The sequence below is a fragment of the Bos indicus x Bos taurus genome, chromosome 7 (assembly GCF_003369695.1).
Source record: "Bos indicus x Bos taurus breed Angus x Brahman F1 hybrid chromosome 7, Bos_hybrid_MaternalHap_v2.0, whole genome shotgun sequence".
Classification (NCBI taxonomy): Eukaryota; Metazoa; Chordata; class Mammalia; order Artiodactyla; family Bovidae; genus Bos; species Bos indicus x Bos taurus.
In genome coordinates, this window is record NC_040082.1 from 47694354 (window position 1) to 47718143 (window position 23790).

Consider the following 23790-nt stretch of genomic DNA (forward strand, 5'->3'; position numbering starts at 1 on the left):
AAAAAACAGAGAATGGGAGCAGTAAGTACTGGATACCTGTATGTACAACTTGGCACTACTATTATTTTGTAGCAAGCCGCAGCTCTCTGAGGCTCTGTTCCCCAAGCTTATGAATGTAAATAAAACTGTCTCCTGCCCAGTAGAAAGAGGACATATCTTGCAGTGAGGCCAGGACTGCTCCCTCTCGGCTGTGTAAACCGCTCAAGGAATTTGTCCTGTCTTTTCCTGCTGCAGTGGTCCTGAGGAGAGAGGGAGTGGGGAATCTTCCTTTATGGATCAGACTTCTTTCTGAAACCTCTCCTCCCTTCTCCTTTTTTTTCTTTTCTTTTTTTTTTTTTTTTGGTGGAGCCAAACCACACTACTTCAGAGCTCTAAAGAAACTCAGAGATCAAGTTCAATTCTTCCCTTTCAAGATGATAAACTGAGCCCAAAGTCACGTCTGAACTGGGACCCTTGGTGTTTGCTTCACTAACGTACAACTACAGTCTTTAAAAATAAAGGCAATATTTTGAAAGACCTCGAGAGATTAACTCCATAACCTCCCCCACTCCACCACCAGCCTGCAATGGAGAGGGGAGACACGAATCTCATTCAGCACTCTAAGCGTTAAACTCAATCCAGAGTCTAACACGCAATTGGCCAAACACTGGGAAAAGATCTGGTTTTCGCAGCCACGGGCCAATGAGCGCTTCGAGTGGGAGGGTTTGAAGATACTAAGGAGTTTTTCCCCCCTTTTTTTCTCTCCACCCCCTCCCGTCAGCCATCTCCCGCCACCCCCCTACCACCAATCCCCCACGCCGCCAGTTTGTTAAATTAATGCAGTAAGAAAGTCTGAAGACCTGAAGGAGTCCTGGCCTGAGGAAGATGGGCGAGCTCAGAAAGCCGAGATGCATCTGAAGCCTTGCGCTCCTGAGCCCCGCGGGGTCGCCATGGACCCCGGCAGCCCCTGAAACTTGCCCTGAGCTCTCTCACGTCTGCAGCCCCAAGCAATGGGACACCTCTTCTGCAGCGATCATAACTTATTCGGCGGGGACCAGAGAACAGGGATCGCAAGGCGACAGCAGACGGGTACGCAGGCAGGGTAACGAGATTCCGGGACTCGGTGGTGATGCACCAGCCTGGCACATTCTCCGGGATTTAACTGAAGGCAACACCGTCAATCGCTTCCCCTAGCCCCTAACCCCCTCAGGCCAGCCCAGGGGCATAAAGCCCTGATCTCCCTACCCAGGATGCTCGCCCAATCTAACGGTCCGAGGCCAGCGCTCTGATCTCCATAGATTTTTTTTTTTTTTCCTTTCACGGGGCTGGCCGTTTAAACAGAAAAACAGGGGTAAAAAAGAAAATATACCCACCCCCAAACGTGCCTCCCAAGCGCCGCAGGGAGCCAACAGACACGCTGGAGTTTAACAAACAGCAATACTCTTCGCGCTCCTGAAAAGCAGGGCTGGACGCTCTCCGTGGTGCTGAAACGCTTAGAGGCTGCCTCTGTCCGTGGTACCTAGAGCCCCGTTGCTCCGATTTCCCCTGGGGCTCTCCCTCCGCGCCCCTGTTCCCCACCTCCCCTTAGGATTTGGATTATTTTCTTCAGCAGCGCTCGCAGGTTTTGTAAGTGCCAATTTGAAACATTTTTGCCCCCATAACTCGTGGACTACAAAGCACAAGGACCTGAAAAATGTACAGCTTCAATACTCTTCGACTCTACCTTTGGGAGACCATTGTATTCTTCAGGTATGCAATTTTTTACTGACCACATCGCTCTGATGGAAATGGGGGAAAGGAGCATGGAGGCTGACTCTGTCCGTGATCCCCTCATTCGGGGGGGAGGAGGGTGCTGTATACCGCGGCAATCGGGTCCTTCCATCCCCCGCTCCGTCCCTCCACCCCCCCTCCAACCGCCCGCAGGGTGTCTGGCTTGTGCGTGGAGGTCTGAGACAGTGGCCGCCCTGGCAGCTGTTTCTTGCGATTTGTTTGTCCTTCTGCCTTTTACACTCCCTGCCCCATCACTCTCCCCCAAACCCCCTGCATATTGACTCTCACTCGGCTGAGGACTTTAAGGGGAAGCTTTAGGAGTTACTCAGTTTAATTAGGACTGCATTCTCTCTAACCGCAGTGCCGAAAATCTCAGCTCTCCCGTCTGGGAGCCAAGTGACAACTAGCGGTGACGGGGAAGGTTGCACTCGAACCCACTGGACATAGAACATATTATTTTCTCTCCTTTTTTGTTGTTGTTTTCTTTTTCTGCGGTGTGGGGGTGGGGGGTTGTTGCTGAGGCTCAGTGATTGGAAACAATAGCGTTATGACCTCAGGTTGTAAAGCTCTGAACGTGGGTGCAGAGGCGAATCTACTCAGGAACAGACTCCGGAACACATTTCTCTTTTGAAACTTTGACTCCCTCCTATCTCCCATTCATCTTTCCAAACTCTGCTTGCTAGCTGCAGATCCTGAACTGAGGGACAAGTCTCATTTGTTTTGTTTTTTTAATTTCTGTCTATCTCCAACTCAGAAATGAGTTCCCCCAGCCACCATCTCCTAGGTTAAAATTTTCTGCCCATAGGCTTAGCATTCTTAAATTAGCACAAGTGAAAAGTGAAAAATCACCTCTTCAGGAAGCATTGAAATGTACAGTCTTTTCGTAAGTGGGTGAATCATGCCATCTTCAGAGATGGTTATGATAAATTCCATTTACATGAATTGAAAAAAATTAGTCTTCTCCCATGACCTGCAGGGATCATTAATCTTCTTCATTTTAGACGTCTGCCTCTCATGTTTTACCATCACATTGGATTAACAGTCACTTGAAAAATCCACTCTAGGTTATTTTTAAAAATAAGTAAACCAACACATATTAGTCTCTCCCATCATAAATCTACAGCAAATATTTCTTGTTGGATTTTTTTTCATTTTTACATTATAGTGAACTCTGCATATGAATTGTTGGTTTGATTAATCCAGTGGTTGGTTTATTAAATTAATGACACCTCTCTCCAGATTGTAAGGGTCTACACGTGATCCTCTCTTCATATATTTCTCTTGGGATGAAGAAAAGACCTCTCTCCTTCTCTGAGATACCCAACGCTAAAGCTTCTAATCTCCAGTTCAAATAATTATTTGATAGGCCATAGTCCTGCCCATAGCTCAGAATACAAATACTCAAGGAATCAAATTTAAAAAGTGCAACAATCCAGGGCCTTGTGAAATGTAGCTACTTTATGGGCTAAAGGGCAGGAAGTATGCTCTGAACAATACCAAATTCTTTCTCTTCTACATACATAGTAGAAGTGGAAAATGCTGTGGAGGTGGGATACTTGGTAACATTTGTATGCAAATTGATTCTGTTTGGCTTTCTGAGACAGAATTGAACCAGAGAGATTAAAGTGCAAATTAATAGGACCAAGCACATCCTTCCTTCCAACTCCTTTTTTTCTTGCTGAACAGTATGTAATGCTTGATTTTTCTTCTCTCAGACATTGTCTTTCACAATAGGGAGACAGTCTGAAAGGTTGGCACTGTAATCATTTAGATAAGGTTAGGAATCCACTGTGTTAATTTTTTAAATTATGGGTGGTGGCTTATCAGGACGCATAACTCCACATCTCCATCCCCTACCTGCGACAAGGCAGACAGGAGCTACAATGAATATGGGATATAATGCCATGTGTTTATAAGGAAAGAAGAGTCATGACTATGGAGAGCTGGGAAGGGAACGGTGCTGTTGCACTTTCAAAATACAGAAATGGCTACATTATTTGGGGAATAAAGGTTGTTTTAGAACATGAAACATAAAATAGGAAATATAAGAATTGAACTAGGGAAATACCCTCAGCAATTTTTCAGAGAGATGAGAAAAATAAAAAGGTCACAAGGAGAGAAAGTACTGTCTATGTCTAATTGGCATTTTCATTACTCTCTCATTTTTTAAAGTTTAGGTGAAAATACAGAAGCATTAAAACCTGGGGGCTCAAGAGAATGTATGTAGAGGTAATTGGAGACTGGTTCCCTAGCAGATTCCATGTGAATAACACCTTCTCCCCCAGGGGACAGGTACCATGTTGCAATGAGCCAATCCAATCATCTCAGGCACCCAGGTAGTCCTTAGATTAAATGAAGGCCAGCTGCTCACCTTGCTGGGGAAATCTGGGGGCTAGGAAAGGAAAGGCTCTTGATGACAGAAGTGCTGCTGCATCCACACACAACCAGCAAAATGACAACAATGACAGCAAAACAAACAAAACAACATGCAAAGTGAGTTTGCATGCCAACAAAGAGAAGGAATTGAAGCCTTAGAAAAAACTGAGGGGGAAGAATAAGAGGATACAGGGGGACAAACAGCATTGCAGTCCTTACAACTGTGTCCCTGTAAGTAAAATGAAGTGAGTTGGCTGAAGTTCTTGTCCTGATATTTTAAAAAACCTGCGGTTCTAAAATTCTATGAGTGATATTCAAGTATTCAATAAACTAAATGCTGTCTCTTTGTTTTTAGTTTGGGATGGGGCTTTATATCCAGACTGGTCAAAAGCAATAAGCAAAGATATGTTTTTGTTTTTGTTTTTAATGGGAGCATATTCCTTTCCAACCTCTTTTTAAGTAGAAGGAAACTTGATTTGATTCCCAGAGCCCTTACACTGGCTTATGGCTGGGAAAGGGCCCAGGGTGAGCCCCATATTTTCTCATCTTCTGAGTAACTCAATAGATCCATGGTATATAATCATGTTTCTCGATCTTGGCACTACTGACATTTTGAACATTTTGGAAAATTCTGTGATATGAGGGCTGAACTATGCATTTTAAGATGTTTAACAGTATCTTTGGCATCAATAACCCTCTCTCCCTTAGTCATGACAATCAAAAATGTCTCCAGAAGTCTGGGATGGGAGGAGGGCACAAAATTGCCCACAGTTGGGAACCACTGGTAAAGAATGATCAAATATTTAACCTAAGACTCTGATGAACCAATTGTAATGAGGAGGAAAGTCTTTTCTTTAAGAAAATGCCCCCCTGGAACACAAAAGGCACAAGAGTGAAGCAAACAAAGACCTAGCTTGTGCTTGAGACCAGAATAAAGGCAGAGGAGATAAACCACATCTAACCCATGGGTGGTTTTCCCAAAAGATGATCAGCTTTCCTTTATTATCACTTCTGTCTGCCAACCCATAGGTGTTTCCTTGCACAGAGTTTTGTACTGAATATGGTACTCTCTGGCTAAGAAAGGTCATGGAAACCTTGAAGGAAAGCTGTCTCTACCTCACTGAGGTCCAAAGGAGCATGGTAAACAGATTGCTTCATATCTCAGTCCTGAAAAACCACCCAGCTGAAAGGTAAATGAGCTTTCTTCTGAGGTAGCTCTTCTGGCTTCCCGTTCTCCAAGCTTGCCAAGAGGAGCAAATGACAACCTGGATCTTTCCCTCCTGGTAGCATAGCTGTATTCCTTCTCAAATCTTACCTGCTGCATTTTGGGCACTGCGGAAAGTGTCTAGGAGCTTCTGGAGCAGGCCAAGGACTTTTTCCCCAGGAAAGATGCCCCTTGGGCAACTTTGCCTTAGGGCCAATCAAAATGTCAGTCTACCCTCTTTGGGGGCTCAGGAAGCTTGAGAAAGAGAAAATCTCATGTTTTTCATTCCTGAGGGACATTTTGGACAAGAACGTCAACCTGGTAAATGGAGTCATGAATCAGCACATAACTTCTGCATACTTACAAAACTGGGAATGACCTATCAGGGGAAATGGAGGGAATTTATTTTTGAGACCACCTTATGAAAGAGGCTGCGACCATGCGGTGCCGTGGAAAGCCGATTTGAGAGCCTTACTTGGAGAGTTTGGCTTTTCTCTTATCCTGCAGCATGGCTCTGATGAATCCCTTTCCTTCATAGGGACTCAGTTCTCTTACCAATCCACTCAATTAACTCCGACACCTCTAATATCCCTCCCAACTCACATAAGGTCTTCATAAAAGACAGAGGCCCATTCCCACAAAGGCTCAAGCTGAATTTACCTCAGTGACGATACTGCCTTCTTTCCTACACCAGGCATTTATTTGTGTTAACGTGCCCAGTCCAAAACTAGGCACTCTGCAGGGGAGACAGAGCTAATAGATGCCACAGTCCCTGTCCTTGCAGAAAGGGGAGACACTGGTCCTTTTAAAGCTCCATTAAATACCTTTTTCCTTCGTCAGAGGGCCCGCAGAGCTCCCCTTCAGACAGTCTGTGCACGCGGCCTGCGACAGCATCACATTTATGTGGGCGTCATTAACTTTATTTCCTTCATCAGCTGGCAGAAGCCAGAATGATTTTTAAGATGGATGGCACTGTCTCCTGCCTGGCCATCTTGACACTATCCTGCAGGTTCTCTGCTCCTTTAGGCAAAGTGGCCTTGGCCTCAAGGGTAGAAGACCCAGGATCCAGAATTTAGCTAGTGGCATGCCCTTGAGAGGGTTTCCTGACCTTTCCAGCCTCACTTTCCCCAGCTATAAAATAAAGAGAATTGACAAATCACTGTCTCTAAAATTAATTTTCCCTGTGCCAGTCAAGGATTATCACCTCCCAATCTCCTTCACAATAGAGCAGTTTTGGTAGCAGGGTATTTCAATTATTATAAGAATTATATTCACGTTCAAAGGTCTAAAAGAATTGAGGACCATAATAAATAATCTCACTTCCTGGAAAGCTATCCCAATCTAGACATGATTATTGACAGATTCCATAAATATGTCAGTTTCCCCAGAAAATGCTTTGTATGATGAGAAAATATGACGTCTGATCATTATCCTCAGAGATCTGAAGAGAGGCCTGAGAAAGAGACCAAAGGCGTCTATACTCTTGTCAGTGATTCTGTTTAGGTTTTTCCCTCCCCTATAAGGCTAAGTTTTAAAAAATTTGTTTACCAAATCCCATCCATTGTTAACTTGTTTTCCCCATCTTTACTAACCAAAGATAAACTGCCAGAAATACTGAACATCATGTGATAAGCAATGCCACCACAATGAGTTAACCTAAGAAAATACAAAAGAAAAGGTGTGATGCTTTCTTGTTAGTCTATAGAGCCTTGTCAGAAGTAAATATGCAATTTCATAATCTCTGAAATGTTTAAAATGGATTCTGAGTCCTCATTACTATTTAATAAACCCTCTAGGTACTCAGGGACCCCATTTGGGAAATATTAGATTTGAATTATTCTATATGGCTCCGAGAGAAGAACTGGAATTAATAGATTAAATATATTTTTAATGCACACACACAAATTCTGTTTTAATGTAATTCAGAACCTTCTGACAGATCAGTCAACTGTGTACCGGCTGCCTCAGTTGTAGTAAGGGTCCCTGTCAGTGGAGGTATGCAAGCAGAGACTGGAAATCCACCTCCCAGGAGGGATGTAGAAGGAATTCAAGCTACTTTTGTGAATTGGGATTTGTAATTTGCTGCAGAAAAGTAAATGAAATGCAGGTCAGAGACAAGTCTTCCCCCGGCTCCTGATCTCCAAATTATCATCTGATCTCTGTAACTTTTCCAAGTCATGCCGTAAATACACATCCACTCGTGCCTTTTCCTTCTCTGAAATGGCTTGGATAATAAATTGGGTGATGAACACGCACATACACACACAAACTCATATGCGACCAAGGATTATTAAAAGGAAATCACCTTGGTTATGTAAGACTCTGGCTTTAAGAAATGAGAAGGACCTCAGAAATAAGACAATGTCAGAGCCAGAAAGACCACCAGAAAATTCACTGGTTCACAGACCAGTCCTCAGGCACAGATGGTGTTCACAGGACTGAATGGATGAAGGCCTCGCAGCCCTAAACTCCAGCTGTCTCTCCTGAACCAACTCCCTGTTCAGCCTCCCACAACTGAAAACACCATCAGGCCAGCCAGGAAATTCATTCAGAAAGCACATTGGAAAGGAACAATGCCCTGAGATGCTGGGGAGAGGGGCTTCTATGCACAGTGCTTATGCTTTGTAGTGCAAGCCCTTATGAGGGGTGCTGAAGCCCTGGCGCTTTTGAAACTCCTTATAAAGGATCCCTTTGTGGTTTTCTGAAGTTGATATTGTCCGAGTCCCCCGAGGCTAATTCAGTGCAATTAGATTACCACTCTCTGCTTTTGAATTCGGCTGTTTTTCAGTGTCTGTTGCTAAATGAGTTTACCATCTTAACAGGGAGCTGCTGACAGTCATTATCCCAGCCGTGAAATGGGCAGCGTTCTCTCTTGCCTCGTATACTGGGCAACCCCAGGCCCCTAGAGAACAAGGCTCTGCTCCCTCGCTCGCGAAGTCCAGTCTCCATCTCCCACCCATTCACGCCCAGAGAATATTTTGCTAGAATCATGGAGACTTGGGGCAGTTCTGTAATTCAACAGCTCTCACATCTAGCTATGAGGGGCTTGTCAAGCATACAGTTTCCCACCATCATACTAAACTAACTAAAACAGCATCTCTGAGGATGGGGACCCAGAAATCTCTAAAGGTAACAGAAGTCACTAAGTCAGAGCTTCTCAAACTTCAATGTGTGTGGATCCCCTGAGGATCTCATTAAGATGCTGATTCAGACTCAGGAGGTCTGGGGTGGAGCCTGAGAGCCTGCATTTCTAGCAGCCCCCAGATGATGCTTCTGCTTCTGTGGACCACAGGTTTGAATAACAAGGCTCTAAACCATTCTGACCAGGGACTCTGGACATGGACCAATCCATTTATCTTGCAGATGGGGAGAGAACAAATGACTTCCTCAAAAGTGAATGCCAGCCCACCCAAGGCCCTACACAAATGTGCTCATCCCCCAAACTTATTCTTCCACAACACGTTGTGCCCCGGACTCTGCTGCTGTGCTTTGCTTCCTTTGACCCTTTCACTTGCTGTGCTCCCTCATAAACACAAACATGCACCTTAAGAAGGGTTCCTCAGGGAGGTATTTGTATCTCCAAACTAGGGGGGTAATCCTAGTGCACCAAATAGTCTCATTCACACAGCTGGGAAGTACAATTGTGTGATGGGTGGATGAAGAGAAGGGGCACCTGAGGAACTGGCTTTGAATGCTGGCACCAAGGGGCCCTGGAGCACAGCAGTGAGTCTATAGGGACTGATGGGAGAGGCAGATCAAAGGTGATCAGAAGGAGGGAATCTGTGCTTTCTTTCTCCAAGGATGATCTCGCTGACAAGTCTTCCTGTGGACATTGTACTATTAACTCTGCATAACTGGAGGCTTATTTAGGACTCCCCAGATGTTCAGAGACTGCCGTCCCTTCTGTCATCTGTCTGATCTCAGAACGATGTCCTTCCTTCCTTCCTCTCTAGCCCTTTAACCCGTCATCCTTTCCAAAAAGCATATTAGTATCTTACACATCTAATAGAGTGACTGTCAAGATCTTCAGCCTTTGAGAGCTGCGTGTTTACTGCTCTGCGCTCAGTTCTGCAACGCTCCCCAGCTCCAGAGGAATGCGGCAAGGCTGCTGCAACCCTGGCTGCCAGAAGACTTGCTGGGTTCTTTTACAAGAGCACTCCACAGTCTATAGAGTGTTTCACACCTGCATTCCCATATGAGCTTTCCAACCACCTTAAAAAAATAGATATAAGGCAGTTGCTACTATCCCCATTTTAGAGTCAAGAAAACCGAGACTTAGAAAAGTGACTTCCTTAAGACACACTGTTAATCTCAGGGTTATGTCAGATTCAAATACAAACTTCCTTCCTCCTAGCTCACCACATTGCCTCTTTCTTCTTAAAGTTGGTGTGTGTGTGTATATATATATATATATCCCTAATCTACAGCTGGACTATCTACATCCCTAACAGTATATACAGTGCCCTCCTTAATAGGTACCCCTCTTTATATATTCCTCTCAAAGTTGCAGCCCCTGTGAACTGATATGGCTATCAGGCTAATAGCCTCCACCCTCGACCAGGGAGCCACAGGGGTTATGAGCTGGAAATTTCCCATCAGGGTTTTGATTTGATAGTCATTGTCTTCGGATTCTTAGCCAGATAGGTATTTCTTTCTCTCTTCTTAACCTTTTTAAATTGTACAATATATATATATATATATATATATATATGTTCTATTTTTAAAAAATGCTAATATTAGACTTAAACCTAAAATCCCCTTTGATGATGATCTCCAGGTCCCTCCCAGCTTTTATTTCTTCAAGAGGTAACCTACTTGATAACTTTTATTCATATATGTATATATTATATATGCACACACATATATATAAATATACACACACAAAGTGATAGTATATATAGTTCAATAGTTATACATACATATGTTTAAGTATATATTGAAATCTATTGAACTATATATACTATCTATTGAGCTGTATATACTATTCATTGAAATATATATACTATCATTTCATGGAATCAAATTGCCCATATGATTCTACAACTTACTCTGTTCACATATCAGCATGTCTTGGAAAGCTTTATCTGTTGAGGTGAACATCTCCACCTCATTCTTTTAGCTACTGCAGAACATATGTTATGGATATCCCACTGTTTTCCAGCCACTTCCGTACTGATGTACATTTCTACTTTTTTCCAATTTTTCCACTGAAATCAGTGCTGCAATAATCACAGTGAGCCTACATCTTTGTGAATGAACACAGGCCATTTTTCCAGGCAGATAACAAGAACAGAAATGGAATCGCTGGGGCACAGAGCTAGCATATCATTTACGTTAACAGATACTGCAGGCGGGTATCCCTTCCTTCCTTCCTTTATGATGCTCCATCTCAGCCTTGACTGCAACCACTCAATACCAATCGTTACTATTTATCAAGTGTTCATTGAATGCTAGATACTGTGCTAACAACATCATGTGCCTCATGTCACAAATCCTTAGACCTAAGTATTATGATATTCCCATATTACAGGTGACAAAACTGAGGCATAAATAGGTTATGTAGTTTACCCAAGGTAAGGCAACTCGTAAGAAGCAGAGCTAGGATTCAAAGATAAGTCTGACTGCACAAAACATTCTTTTAACCATTGTATTGCCACTGTTATTCCAAGAATGAACCTGGGAGGAAAAGCAGGGAGGAGACTGAACTGGAAGAAGATGGAGGCAAAAAAGAGATGAGTTTGCTTCTTCAAATAATCAAAAGCTCATCTCCTGCAGGTGGTTCTAGATATAAAGTTAACATACATCCATAAATGGATGTGAGTGTTTAATCTCCACCCTTCACAGAGGAGGAATATTACACTACTTTCCACCCTGGGCAGAGAGCATGTGGTTAGAGCTCTGTCTCAGGGTAGAGACGGGTCCCTGCAGTACAGCCTTTCTTTGTCCCCTAATCACTCCACTGAAAGAGCTATCGGGGATGACAGGAGAGAATGACTGAGCAGGAAGGCAAGGAAAAAAGGCAGCATAATCTCAGGCTCATCTTTTTCTTTTTTAACTGCCAGTCCCTGGAATTCAGACCAAAGACCTTTTCAAGCCTCATGCTCTAACCTCCAAACACACAGGATTGAGGATACCCAGTTTCCCTTCACCTTCTGTACATAAGATTGGAGAGGCACCCCAATATCCAGCATCGGAGACCTCACCACAAACTCGGGACCTGCCGCTCCCAAAGCAGACCCCGAGGGTTTCTCAGAACACCTCTAGGCCAGGAAAACATACCCAGATGAGGGCAGGGAGCAGAACGGGGAGAGGCAGCAAGGACCAAGCTAGCTCTCCTTTACAAGCAGGAGCATCACTCTAGACAAGGCCTGTGGGAAACCCAAACAATGCGTCTCAGACACCTATTCCCAGCAGCCATCTGAGGGACACCAGAGACAATTCTGAATGTGTCACTAGCAGGCCTGTTGCCAGTAGGAGAAAAAAACACAATAGAAATAAAGTCTTCTCATCTCAACCTCCTAATGTTAACTTTTGAAATAAACTTGCTGTTTTGTCTGTTTACATTATAAACATTATACATGTTTGCCATAAAATATTTAAACCACAAAGGGAGATATGCTTAAAGCTAAAAGACACAGAAGTCCTACTCCCTAAGGTAAATCACTTAACAATTCAATATTCATCTTTCCAGATAATCTTAATAACATGATAATGACAAGAAGCCTTTCTAAAATTTGAATATGCATTAACTCATGTAACCTTCAGAACAATCCTGTAAGGATATACTATTATTCATCCCATGGTATAGATGAAGTTACAGATGAGGAAACAGAGAAGTTTAGTGATTTTCCTAGGGCCGCCCAGCTTAGAAATGGCAGTGCCAGACTGAAATCCAAGCCGTGCGACTCAGAGTCTTTAACAGCTGTGCTCAATCCTGAGCTGTTGCTGTTTTACAAAAATAGGGCTATACTAAATGCTATGCTCTGCAACTTGCCTTTTTTCACCCAGCAATACCTTGTCAGTACACATACAGATGGATCTCATTCATCTGCGCATTTATGCTGCCCTTCGCTGAGAACACCAGGCTCGAGTATGACCCCACTCTCAGCTTGCCACAAAACAGCCACCACTTCCATTTCCAGCTCCTTCACTTCACACAAACCAAATTCTACCTCAATTGAATTTCTCATTGGTCTGTTACATGCCCATTGTTCTCATCTCTGTACTTTTCTCCCACTGGTCCCTAACGTTCCTTAAATCTAGGAAGATCCCTCCCTCATTTTCGCCCTGAAAGGCACACCCACCAATTCTGGATTCAAGTTCATTTGATTTTTGAAACCTGTCTCTGTCACTTCCTAGCTGTATTATCTTGGCAGTTTGCTCAACCCTTCTGAGCCTCAAGTTCCTCATCTTAAAAAATGGAGAAAACTTTGCCAATAGACAAATGCAGTCACCTTTAAGCACTTTTTCTGAGCAGAGCACAAGCCCTTAGTGAATTCCCTCTCCACTTCTCTCCGATCCTATCCACACCTCACAAGCCACCTCTAACAACACTTCCTCCATGAAGCAACCCCAGACTGCCACCATCCCTACCCAGAACTGGGCATGGATTCTCCTTCCTAAATCTCCTCGGAAATGTAGGCATTACCTTCAGCACTCAGTTCGCACACTGTGGCCTTACAAACATTTGGGTGCCCTTCTACTTGTTCAGTTGGACGATAAGCCCTTCAAAGACTAGGGACTTAATGGGTTTCTTGGTTCATGTGAAAGGCCAACATGAAGAAAAGGTGCTCACCAGGGTTTTCAGCTTGCTCCATTCCCCTCATTGACAGTATTATCCCAGTGGCTCATGTATGTTAGATATTCAGATCTTGTTGAATTGAATTATTTTGTCCCCATATACCTGCTCCCATCCTTCTCTTATTGGCTCTGCTGAAGCCCAGGACCAGAAGGCTTCCAACCAGCCAATGCAATGCACTGCTATGTCTCACAGTGACACCTTTTTGCTCCAAGAAATGAGTCACAGTGAGAGTGAGCTAGACATACAGCTCAGCCCTGGCTCGAGAGCTATTGAAGAGAGTTGTTTAGCCTTATCCTTGCTGTCTAGCCAAGGATGTCCAAACTCTGGGCTTCTCAAAACATCTGTGCCATTGCACATATGGCTGCCTCCCACTGGGGCCTGGGTCCGCAGAGAGGCCCCTTTCCATAAGACAAGGCAAACTTTTGAAAATGGCTTTCAGTTGTGCAGGAAACACAGACCTCACTGGAGCCAGTTTTTGTGATGTGACCAAAAACATCTAGTAGAAGAGAAAAACTCTTGACAGGAGCCAAGAAAAGACTGCATCATGCCCAAAGGGAAGGGTCTTGGAGGAATTCACTGAAAATGCCTTGGGATATGAAAAACTATACCTCCTGACAAAGAGGGTGACAAGGTTCAGTAAAAGAGTCAACCTCCACACCACCTCGATTGGACAGCCTAGAGAATAGAGCAGAATTTTCCTCCCTCTGAAAGCCCTGCTCTGACTTTGTAACTGAGTCTCAGTTTCTCTATCCCTAAAATAAGATTGGACTTCATAAAAATCCAACTGTCATTGCATAATTCTTAAGTTGACCCCAGCAGTTAAAAACTCTGGCTTGCCATCAGTCAAATATGTTCCGGAATCCTTGTTAAACCACTTGTGATGGTATGAAAGAAAAGATAGTGAAGTCACTCAGTCGTGTCTGACTCTTTGCAACCCAGTGGACTGTAGCCTACCAGGCTCCTCCATCCATGGGATTTTCCAGGCAAGAATACTGGGGTGGGTTGCCATTTCCTCCTCCAGGGGATCTTCCCAACACAGGGATTGAACCCAGGTCTCCCTCATTGTAGGCAGATGCTTTACTATCTGAGCCACCAGGGAAGTCAAAACGCGATGGTATACCACTCTATGACTTGCAGCAAGATTGTTTTTAAGATGTCTAAGCCTCAGTTTTCTTCATCTGTAAAATGGCAATGATAATTATCCTTCCCTGCCAAATCACCCTAAGAATTCAACAGGAAAAGACATGTAGAGTGATAGCAATGCACATGCAAAGCATTGTGGGATCATAAAGAAGAATCTGACTAACCCTGCCTAGGGGCTTCCTCGGTGGCTTACATGGTAAAGAATCTGCCTGCAATGCAGGAGACCCAGGTTCAATCCCTGGGTCAGGAATTGAAGATCCCCTGGAGAAGGAAATGGCAACCCACTCCAGTATTCTTGCCTGGAAAATCCCATGGACAAGGAGCCTGGCAGGCTATGGTCCATGGGATCGCAGAGTTGGACATGACTGAGCAACTAATGCACACATAACTCTGCCTGGGGTTGGGGGGTGGGGGGCAGGTGTGGTGCAGTACAAAGTTGAAGACAATTTTAATAGGAATCAAGGCACTTAAACTGGGCCATAAAGAATGACTAGGTGACACCTAGTGACACCAGGTGACAAAGAGGGCCAAGAGAGGATGATATAGACAGAGGAAAAGGGCTTACAGAAAGGGGAAACGGGAGGATGGGGAGTTCAGGAACACTGGATGGGCCAGCTATCTCCTGTGACCTAAGACTCAGCCCAGTCCTGCTCTGCCTATGGGCCTTTCATCATTCGGAAGCAAGGCTGAGCAGGGATAATTTCTTCATTATCTAAAAAATATTTATTGACTTTATACCATAAACTAGTAATCTTCCTACATTTGGGGGACAGATTCGGTGATGAGCAGAAGAGATGCGGTCTTTGCTCTCACACAGCTTAACTTCTAGAGGTGGTACAAACAAAGAAACAACCCGGGAAATCAGAATTTCAGGTCATGGTCAGTGCTCCAAACCCAGTCAAACAGGAGAACAGGACAGAGGAGGGTTCACTGGAGGCCACCGCAGGGTGCCTACACTTTCACATGCTCTCTCCCTTAAAGCTTACATCACAGCGAAGTGGGAAGGGGCTGTTTCCTTTTACCGATGAGGAAACTGAAACCCTGAGCCGAAGAGTGATTCATCTACAGTCTCACAGTCAGTAAGTGCCAAAGGCAGATGACCTCATTCCATGCAAAAAAGTCAAAAATACTGAGGAAAAAAGATTCAATAGGGGGGAAAGCAAGAAGCAAACAGTATATATATTGTAGGATCCCATTTTTATTTTTTTAAATGTTTCATTGTTCTCACATGGGAAAAAAGTCTAGAGAAATGGACCCAAAACTGTTCATAGTTGTTATTATCTATTGAGAATGAGACTATTGGGTGCTTTTACTTCTTACATTAAATATTTTAGTAATGCTTGGATGTTTTAAAATAATATTTATTACTTTTGAAAGCTGGAAAGTTGTTTTTTTTTTTTAAGAAAGAAAGAGGATATCAGAAAGCATGGGCACAAAAATAAACTTGGACCTCACCTTAATAAAAAGACAACCTATACCAGGTAGGGAAAAAAGACACTTGGAGAAAGGTGAACCCAGGCCCAGTTGCTTGGTATCTTCCAAGTAAAATCAAGCGTAGGGGCTGAGACAGTTTGGGGTTTCTGAAGGACTTTCTCAAGCAAATGGAAGTTGCTTTTCCCACTGAAGTCATTGTGCTGGAAGCAAAATGTCATTGGAAAATGGAAGCCAGAGTTACATTAGAGAGTTGGGTTTTTACAACAAGTGATGGTTGGAATATATTTTCATCAGAGTGACTAGAGCCCTGCACAATTCTGTATGTAATTTCATAGCATCCTCTAGGTCATTAAAAAAAAAAAAAACTTAGGGAAAGAATTTTCTGACCCCATTCCTTCAATTCCCAGGGGGAAACTGAGGCCAGAGGGAAAAGTCAACCATGAATTAATGTCCAGCCCAGACAAAGATGAAGACCTCTAATTCTCTTCACATCAGGATGATTTTTCCTAAAATTTCATGATTGTCCCACTGATAGTATGTAACATAGATTTCAGTGGTTCAGGATAATTTTGTTATACTTTATCATGAATTTTATTTTCCTAGGTACTAGAATTATCAATTTCATTATAATCAGTCAGTTAGTTCAGTCACTCAGCCATGTCTGACTCTTTGCAACCCCATGAATTGCAGCACACCAGGCCTCCCTGTCCATCACCATCTCCCAGAGTTCACTCAAACTCATGGACATCGAGTCGGTGATGCCATCCAGCCATCTCATCCTCTGTTGTCCCCTTTTCCTCCTGCCCCCAATCCCTCCTAGCATCAGAGTCTTTTCCAATGAGTCAACTCTTCACATTATAATACTGAGAGTTTATTTTAAACAACAACAACAACAAAATCAAATTAAAAAGCAATTAAATCACAGTATATGAATTGGACAAAACCTGTCAGATGATATGCAACTGATTTGGGCTTGGGGAGTACTGTATCCTTTCATTCTACCTTGGACAGTGCTATTGTTTTAACTGGAAAACGCCAGTAAGACTTCTGAGATTGGGTAGGTTCTGAGCAAGGCTTAACTTGAAGTCCTAAACAGCTTCTCAGAGTGAATCATAGACATGAGCTGCTATCTGAATTCAAATGGTTGGGAAAAGATGGCACATTTGGGTAAAAAGTAGGCATATTCGCCTGGCAGAGCACAGTGGGGATGAGGTCACCAACAAGCGTCTACTGAAGCTACTTTCACAGGTTTCCATCCCCTTCTTATGTAAGAATGACATCTGTGACTCCCAACCCTGTGCCTGACAGACAGGAATTCCTCTAAATAATATCTATAATTAATAATTTTATACAAAGCACGCATTAAGAACCTACGATATGCCAGGAACTTCTCTAAACGCTCCACATACGTTAACTAATATTTACAGCAGTCCTCTGAAGTAAGTACTAGTTTCATCCCCTTTTGTGGATGAGGAAACTGAGGCAGGGAATCTTCCCAAGCTGGATGCCTGTAGGCCAGCCACCCTGCCAATCCAATACAAAGTCTTCCTAAGACATTGTACAAACCTCTCCAAAGATGTGGTGGGGCAGGGGGGAAGGAACAGAGCCTCTGAGGCAGAAAACTGAGAGGCTTTCTCCAAACACAGCCTTTGCCAGTGAGGAAGGGAGGTGAGGAGGAGCTGACAACACCCTTCCCCTCAGATCTGCTGCTCAAAGCCCTGATTTCCTTTCCGTCTATCACCATGGGGTTTACGAAAAGATGGAAAAAAAAATAAAGAATAGTACTGGGCAAGGAATAAAAGGCGGGGACAAGAAGAGAGAGAAAAAGAAAGAGAGAAGAAGAAGAAAGAAGAAAGAGCACTTATCTTGGGTCTACTCTGGGTGAGTTTGGCCAAGAACTCACATGGGAGTCTCTTTCCCTCCCGGGACCACAGTATTCTAAACTGTAAAATGGATGGAGGGACTGGACGCAGTTCCAGTTCAGTTGCTCAGTCGTCTCTGACTCTTTGAGACCCCATGAATCACAGCACGCCAGGCCTCCCTGTCCATTACCAACTCCCGGAGTTCACTGAGACTCACGTCCATCGAGTCAGTGATGCCATCCAGCCATCTCATCCTCTGTCGTCCCCTTCTTCTCATGCCCCCAATCCCTCCCAGCATCAGAGTCTTTTCCAATGAGTCAACTCTTCGCATGAGGTGGCCAAACTACTGGAGTTTCAGCTTTAGCATCATTCCTTCCAAAGAAATCCCAGGGCTGATCTCCTTCAGGATGGACTGGTTGGATCTCCTTGCAGTCCAAGGGACTCTCAAGAGTCTTCTCCAACACCACAATTCAAAAGCATCAATTCTTCAGCGCTCAGCCTTCTTCACAGTCCAACTCTCACATCCATACATGACCACAGGAAAAACCATAGCCATGACTAGATGAACCTTTGTTGGCAAAGTAATGTCTCTGCTTTTGAATATGCTATCTAGGTTGGTCATAACTTTCCTTCCAAGGAGTAAGCGTCTTTTAATTTCATGGCTGCAGTCACCATCTGCAGTGATTTTGGAGCCCCCAAAAATAAAGTCTGACACTGTTTCCACTGTTTCCCCACCTATTTCCCATGAAGTGATCAGACCAGATGCCATGATCTTCGTTTTCTGAATGTTGAGCTTTAAGCCAACTTTTTCACTCTCCACTTTCACTTTCATCAAGAGGCTTTTTAGTTCCTCTTCACTTTCTGCCATAAGGGTGGTGTCATCTGCATATCTGAGGTTATTGATATTTCTCCTGGCAATCTTGATTCCAGCTTGTGCTTCTTCCAGTCCAGCGTTTCTCATGATGTACTCTGCATATAAGTTAAATAAGCAGGGTGACAATATACAGCCTTGACGTACTCCTTTTCCTATTTGGAATCTATTTGGAACCAGTCTGTTTTTCCATGTCCAATTCTAACTGTTGCTTTCTGACCTGCATATAGGTTTCTCAAGAGGCAGATCAGGTGGTCTGGTATTCCCATCTCTTTCAGAATTTTCCACAGTTTATTGTGATCCACACAGTCAAAGGCTTTGGCGTAGTCAATAATGTCTCTCTCAGCTCTATCATTCTAGGATTTAGAAACAAATGAAGGGAAAGGAAAACCTAGAAGACCAGGAGGGGAAAGGAATGTTGGTGGGAAGAAGCAAATGCTAAGGAGAATAATAAAAGGAGGAGGAAATAAGAGGAGGAGAAAGGAAGGCATTTCCCAAAGCAGGTGACATCTGCTTATTTTGTTGAAAGAGGAGAAGGAAGAACTTTCACAAAAAGAATTACAATAAAAGCTTTATTCTCAGCAGCCAACTCATGTCTCCCACCAGTGAGTCATGCTGATGTTGTGGGGAGCCGTGGCTGATGTTAGTGAGAGGTATGGCTGGTGTTGGTGGAAGGCATGGTTGATATTGGTGAGAGGCATGGCTGGTGTTGGTGAGGGGCATGGTTGCTGTTGGGAGCCATGGCTGATGTTGGTGGGGGCCATGGCTGGTGTTGGTGAGAGATATGGCTGGTGTTGGGAGCCATGGCTGATGTTGGTGGGAGGCATGGCTGGTGTTGGTAAAAGGCATGGTTGATGTTGGTGAGAGGCATGACCGGTGTTGGTGAGGGGCATGGTTGGTGTTGGGGGCCATGGCTGATGTGCGGGGGGGTGGGGGGGGCATGACTAATGTTGGTGGGAGCCATGGTTGATGTTGGTGAGGGCCATGGCTGATATTGGTGAGGGCCATAGCTGATGCTGTTGGGGGCCATAGCTGATGTGGGTGAAAGGCACAGCTGATGTTGGTGAAAGGTATGGTTGATGTTGATGAGAGGCATGGCTGATGTTGGTGAGAGGCATGGACAATGCTGGTGAGGGGCATCACTGATGTCTGAAAAACAGGGGCCTAAAAGGAGCCCTGAAAGGAGGAAGGATTGGCTTGTTCTCTGTGTCTAAGAAGGACAGCCCTTCCTTAGCAATGAGCAACAATGATCAGTATACTCCCAGGTTCTAGGAGACGTCTTAGGGAAATGACTAGAGAATACGCCCAAGGGAGCTACAACTGCAACATTACCACATAGTGCCTATGAGGATGCAATCCTGAGAACCACTGAACAGAGGAAATCCCAGGCCAGAAAGAAATCTTCCTAGATCATTTTTTCCAACCTCCTGCCTCTAAGCATCCCTTCCCTAACTGCCCTGTGCCAAAGGACTCAGCACAGAATGACATTCAGTCCTATTCTTTCATCTTTTCATAGCTGTCTGAGCCAACCCATGCACTGAGGTCCTTGAAGACAAAGAGAGTGCCCCAACTGATTGGATATATGCTTAATCCACATGGAAGGTGCTGGGCACACAGTGGGCCCTTCACACCCATCTGATAGTTGATCAACAGGGTAAAATGCTTCTAGTCTCTCTCAATAACATCTATATTGTTGCTTAGGATTACAGTCTAAACATACTTCATTTCATGCACTCCACTATCTACCCCTGTTCCAAAGTCCAATCTGTCATTTGCTTGAGAGGACACCTAGGTACCTGCCTCTGCAGAAGTGAGCTAGCGTACCTACTCTGCAGGTAACATCTCCAAATCTGGAAGTGACCTCCAGGAAGAAATGAACAGATAGGCTCACTCTATAAAACGAGAAGCACAGGTGCAGATAAATTTTTTAAAAACCATAGATAATTGTTCACTTAACATATAATGAACAGATTCCTGGCTAAGCAATTTATCTGAATGTTTTACTTTTCCAACAAACCTAAAATTAGAATTAAGTATTCCTAGTTTCCAAAGGAAGAAACTGAGGGTCAGAGAAGATAAGCAACTTTCAAGGTCATACAATAAGTAGTAAACTCGACTCTAGCCTACTCCCTGACTGCTTCATCCTTACAGTACGATACTAAGAGTTCAGCCTGTGTGTGAACACTTCCAGAAGCAAGAAACTCACCATCTCCTTAGGGAGTCTCTTCCATTACCTGATAGCTCGAATGGTTAAAATATTCTTTCCTCACATTGGGCAGCCACTTCCCACTCCGAAAGTCCCATCTGCCTTCCCTAGTCAGTTGGAACAAGTCAATAGCCTACAGAACGTACCTAAACTGTGGAACCAGAAGGGTCAGGTTGTATTCCTACCCTACCACCTACTAGCCATGTAACTTTCAACCAAGTCATTTCTGCCATCTGTGCCTTGGTTGCTTCATGTGGATGACAGGAACACAAATACATACCTCATGTAGTGCTCTGGAAAAGAAGACATAAACAATATCTGCAGAGGGCTTGGTTTAGTGCCTGGCAAACAGTAAATATCCAAGAATATTATTTTACTAAGTTGAGTCTCTCTTCCCCATGACAGCCCTTCAGAGATTTGTTAAAAAATGATCTCTCTGTCTATGTTTTCTCTGAGCCAAACACCCACAGAGTCTTTAATTATTCCTTACAGGTCAATTCCAAGTTTGTTTACCAGCCCAGTTGTTCCTTTCTGGACCTGCTCCAACCTGTTAATGTCCCTCTTAAGATGCAGGACCTGTGATGGAAAATAATAAATTAGCCAAGATGTGAAGTACAGTCCACATCCAGTATTTCTTGCCATATCAGCTTCTTTTATCTCTAGGTTTTTCTGAATTTCTTCAGAATTGTCAGGTGTAATCTAGACTACATAAGATTTTAATGAAGAATATTTGAGTCTTACCAACAAAGACTTTTATTTTTATTTGTAATAATGGCTAAGATACTAAGTAGTTTTTATCTAGCACGATATCAACACCTGATTTTCTCCTTTAATTACAACCACCCTAGGAGCACTATTATTAACGCTATTTTACTGACAAAAAATTTAAAAAACAGATTTGAAGAGGTTAAGTAACTTGCCCAAGATCATACAGCTACACGGTAGAACCAGATTTGAGTTCGCCATGATATCCTACTCCCCATTGCAAGTGTTTATGGTATGCTCATTATATATAAATATTTTCAGGGATAAAAATGGAATATGACATAGGCAAAAAAAACATAAGCAGGGCAGTTTAATAGCAAATGAAATGCATTGCACCAAACTACGCTGAATTGCCAAACTCCACTGTCACCAAGATCTCTCCTTCTCCCCTCCAGCACATTCCAGTGTCTAGGGCTTCTTGGGTAATATACATTAAAACAGAAAAAGGAAAAAGAAGTGGTCACCTCTCTTCTTCAGCTTCCACTTACTCACCATTGCCTTCAGCGCTGGCCACTAGCAGACTTCCCCTTGTGAGGAATTCATCTTCAGTGAGGAGCCAAGCTGCTGGTCCTGGAGTAGGGAGGGGTCCCTTGACATTGCTAGAGGCTTTCTGCCTTAGAAACATTCATACCCTTTGACTCAGCAATTTTGCTTCCAGGCCATGAACACAGGTTTGTGAGCACGGGGGCTTTTCATGGCATAAATTATAATAGTTCAAAATTGGAAATAATATAAATGGCCATCAAAGACGGACAGCTAAATGAATGCTGATATAGTCACACACTGGTTCATGCAGTCACTCACAATTATCTTTCTAAAGGTTTAATAACAAGAAGAAATAAAATTCTCATTTAGAACCTTCAGTAAAAAAGCAGGAAACAAAACTGATTATAATCTATAAAGAAAAAAAAAAAACCTAGAGGAAATTTACTAATATGTTAACAGTAGGTATCTAGATAATAGGATTTCCAGGTAGGTTTTACTTTTTCTTTGAACCTTGTTGTATTTTTCTAATATGCATTCATGGCTTTTATCATCAGAGGAAAATGTTATTTTTCTAAAGGATGGAAAGAATCTGGTCTGAGGGCTGCCAGCCAGCTTGTGAAGAACAGTTTTTGCCACTGGACAGTTTCCATCTGTGCAGCAGCAATTACTACTCCGTTACCATCAGATCATCTTAATCCTATTGATTGAAATGCCAAAGTAATTCTATTAATTTACTACTTAAGAGATAAATTACTAAGAACAGAGCAGAAGAATTACCAGAGAATGCTGTTGTATTCCTCTAGGTGTGAATGTGGGTGGTCTTTGTAGATTCAAGTGTAAAATGCAAAGAAGCCTCTAGAAGTTCATATATTCATTCCCTATCATACAGCCTAGAGCAACCAATGAAAATTGAAATCAATAAAAACTGTCTTGAACATTTACAATGTTCCAGGTACCAAAGTAAGCACTGCAGAAGAACTATTTCATCTCTGTCACAACTCTGTGAGTGACAACAACGATACCCATTTTACAGATGCAGAAACAAAGATGATATAAGTAACTTGTCTGAGGCCACACAGGTCGTAAACAGAAGAGCATGAATGCCCAGGGATCAAACCCACCCCCCCTGCAGTGGAAGCCTGGATTCTTAGCTACTGGACCACTGGTAGTGATCTGTAAGTTAGGACAGGAAGGATCGACACTCTATGGATGAGGAAAGTGATGCTTCAGTACAACAAAGGATGCATTCATGATCACGGAAGAAAGAAGAGAAATGAGTAGTAGTCAAACTTAGGACTTCTGATCCTACACCCAGTTTGTTCCATTTGCCTCAGAGCCATGCAACAAGCAGCAGAGGGCCGTGGAATTTGGATCCCTATTTGGTCCTCCTATGGAGCACAGGGAGGTGACCCCGCTAGAGGATCCTGAAGGTATAGGGTGAAAAGGGAGGAAACCCTCAAAAGGAAAAGACAGTCTCAGCAATGACTCTTGCCACCCTTTCACCACCAGCCCTCCTTCCTCCTAAAACCAGGAAGGGACACTAGCCGTCTAGCATCATCATCCATCTACCTTGTTTTCAGCTCATTGGGTCCCTCAGGCTTCACTGACATGTCTTCTGAATACTCCTCAGTAAATACTACTTGCAGAAGCTGGTACTAAGCTGCAGAGGAGCAGGAACTTAAAACAATGCATATTCAAGTTGAGTGAGCTATATTAGCACATTTGAACAGCTGCTCCAAAACATATGGCAAAATTCCACCTCAATTAGAGTCACATATCAACTCAGCCACCAAATTACCTTGATTACGTCATTTAACCTTTCCAAGTCTCCATTTCCTCAAGTGAAAACTAGAGAAGAAAATGGTACCCACCTCACCGAGTGGTTGAGTGGAT

At 43.4% G+C, this 23790-nt stretch overlaps 1 protein-coding gene across 2 annotated transcripts in view; it reads left to right on the forward strand.

The window, feature by feature from the left end:
• Positions 1-761: 761 nt before the first annotated feature.
• The window catches only part of GLRA1 (glycine receptor alpha 1), an 87260-nt gene continuing 64231 nt past the window's right edge, over positions 762-23790 (forward strand). For both annotated transcript variants that reach the window (XM_027545898.1, XM_027545899.1), the window contains exon 1: positions 762-1728. In XM_027545898.1, the coding sequence (XP_027401699.1) occupies positions 1673-1728 (56 nt within the window). In that variant the 5' untranslated portion in view covers positions 762-1672. The remainder of the gene's footprint in view (positions 1729-23790) is intronic.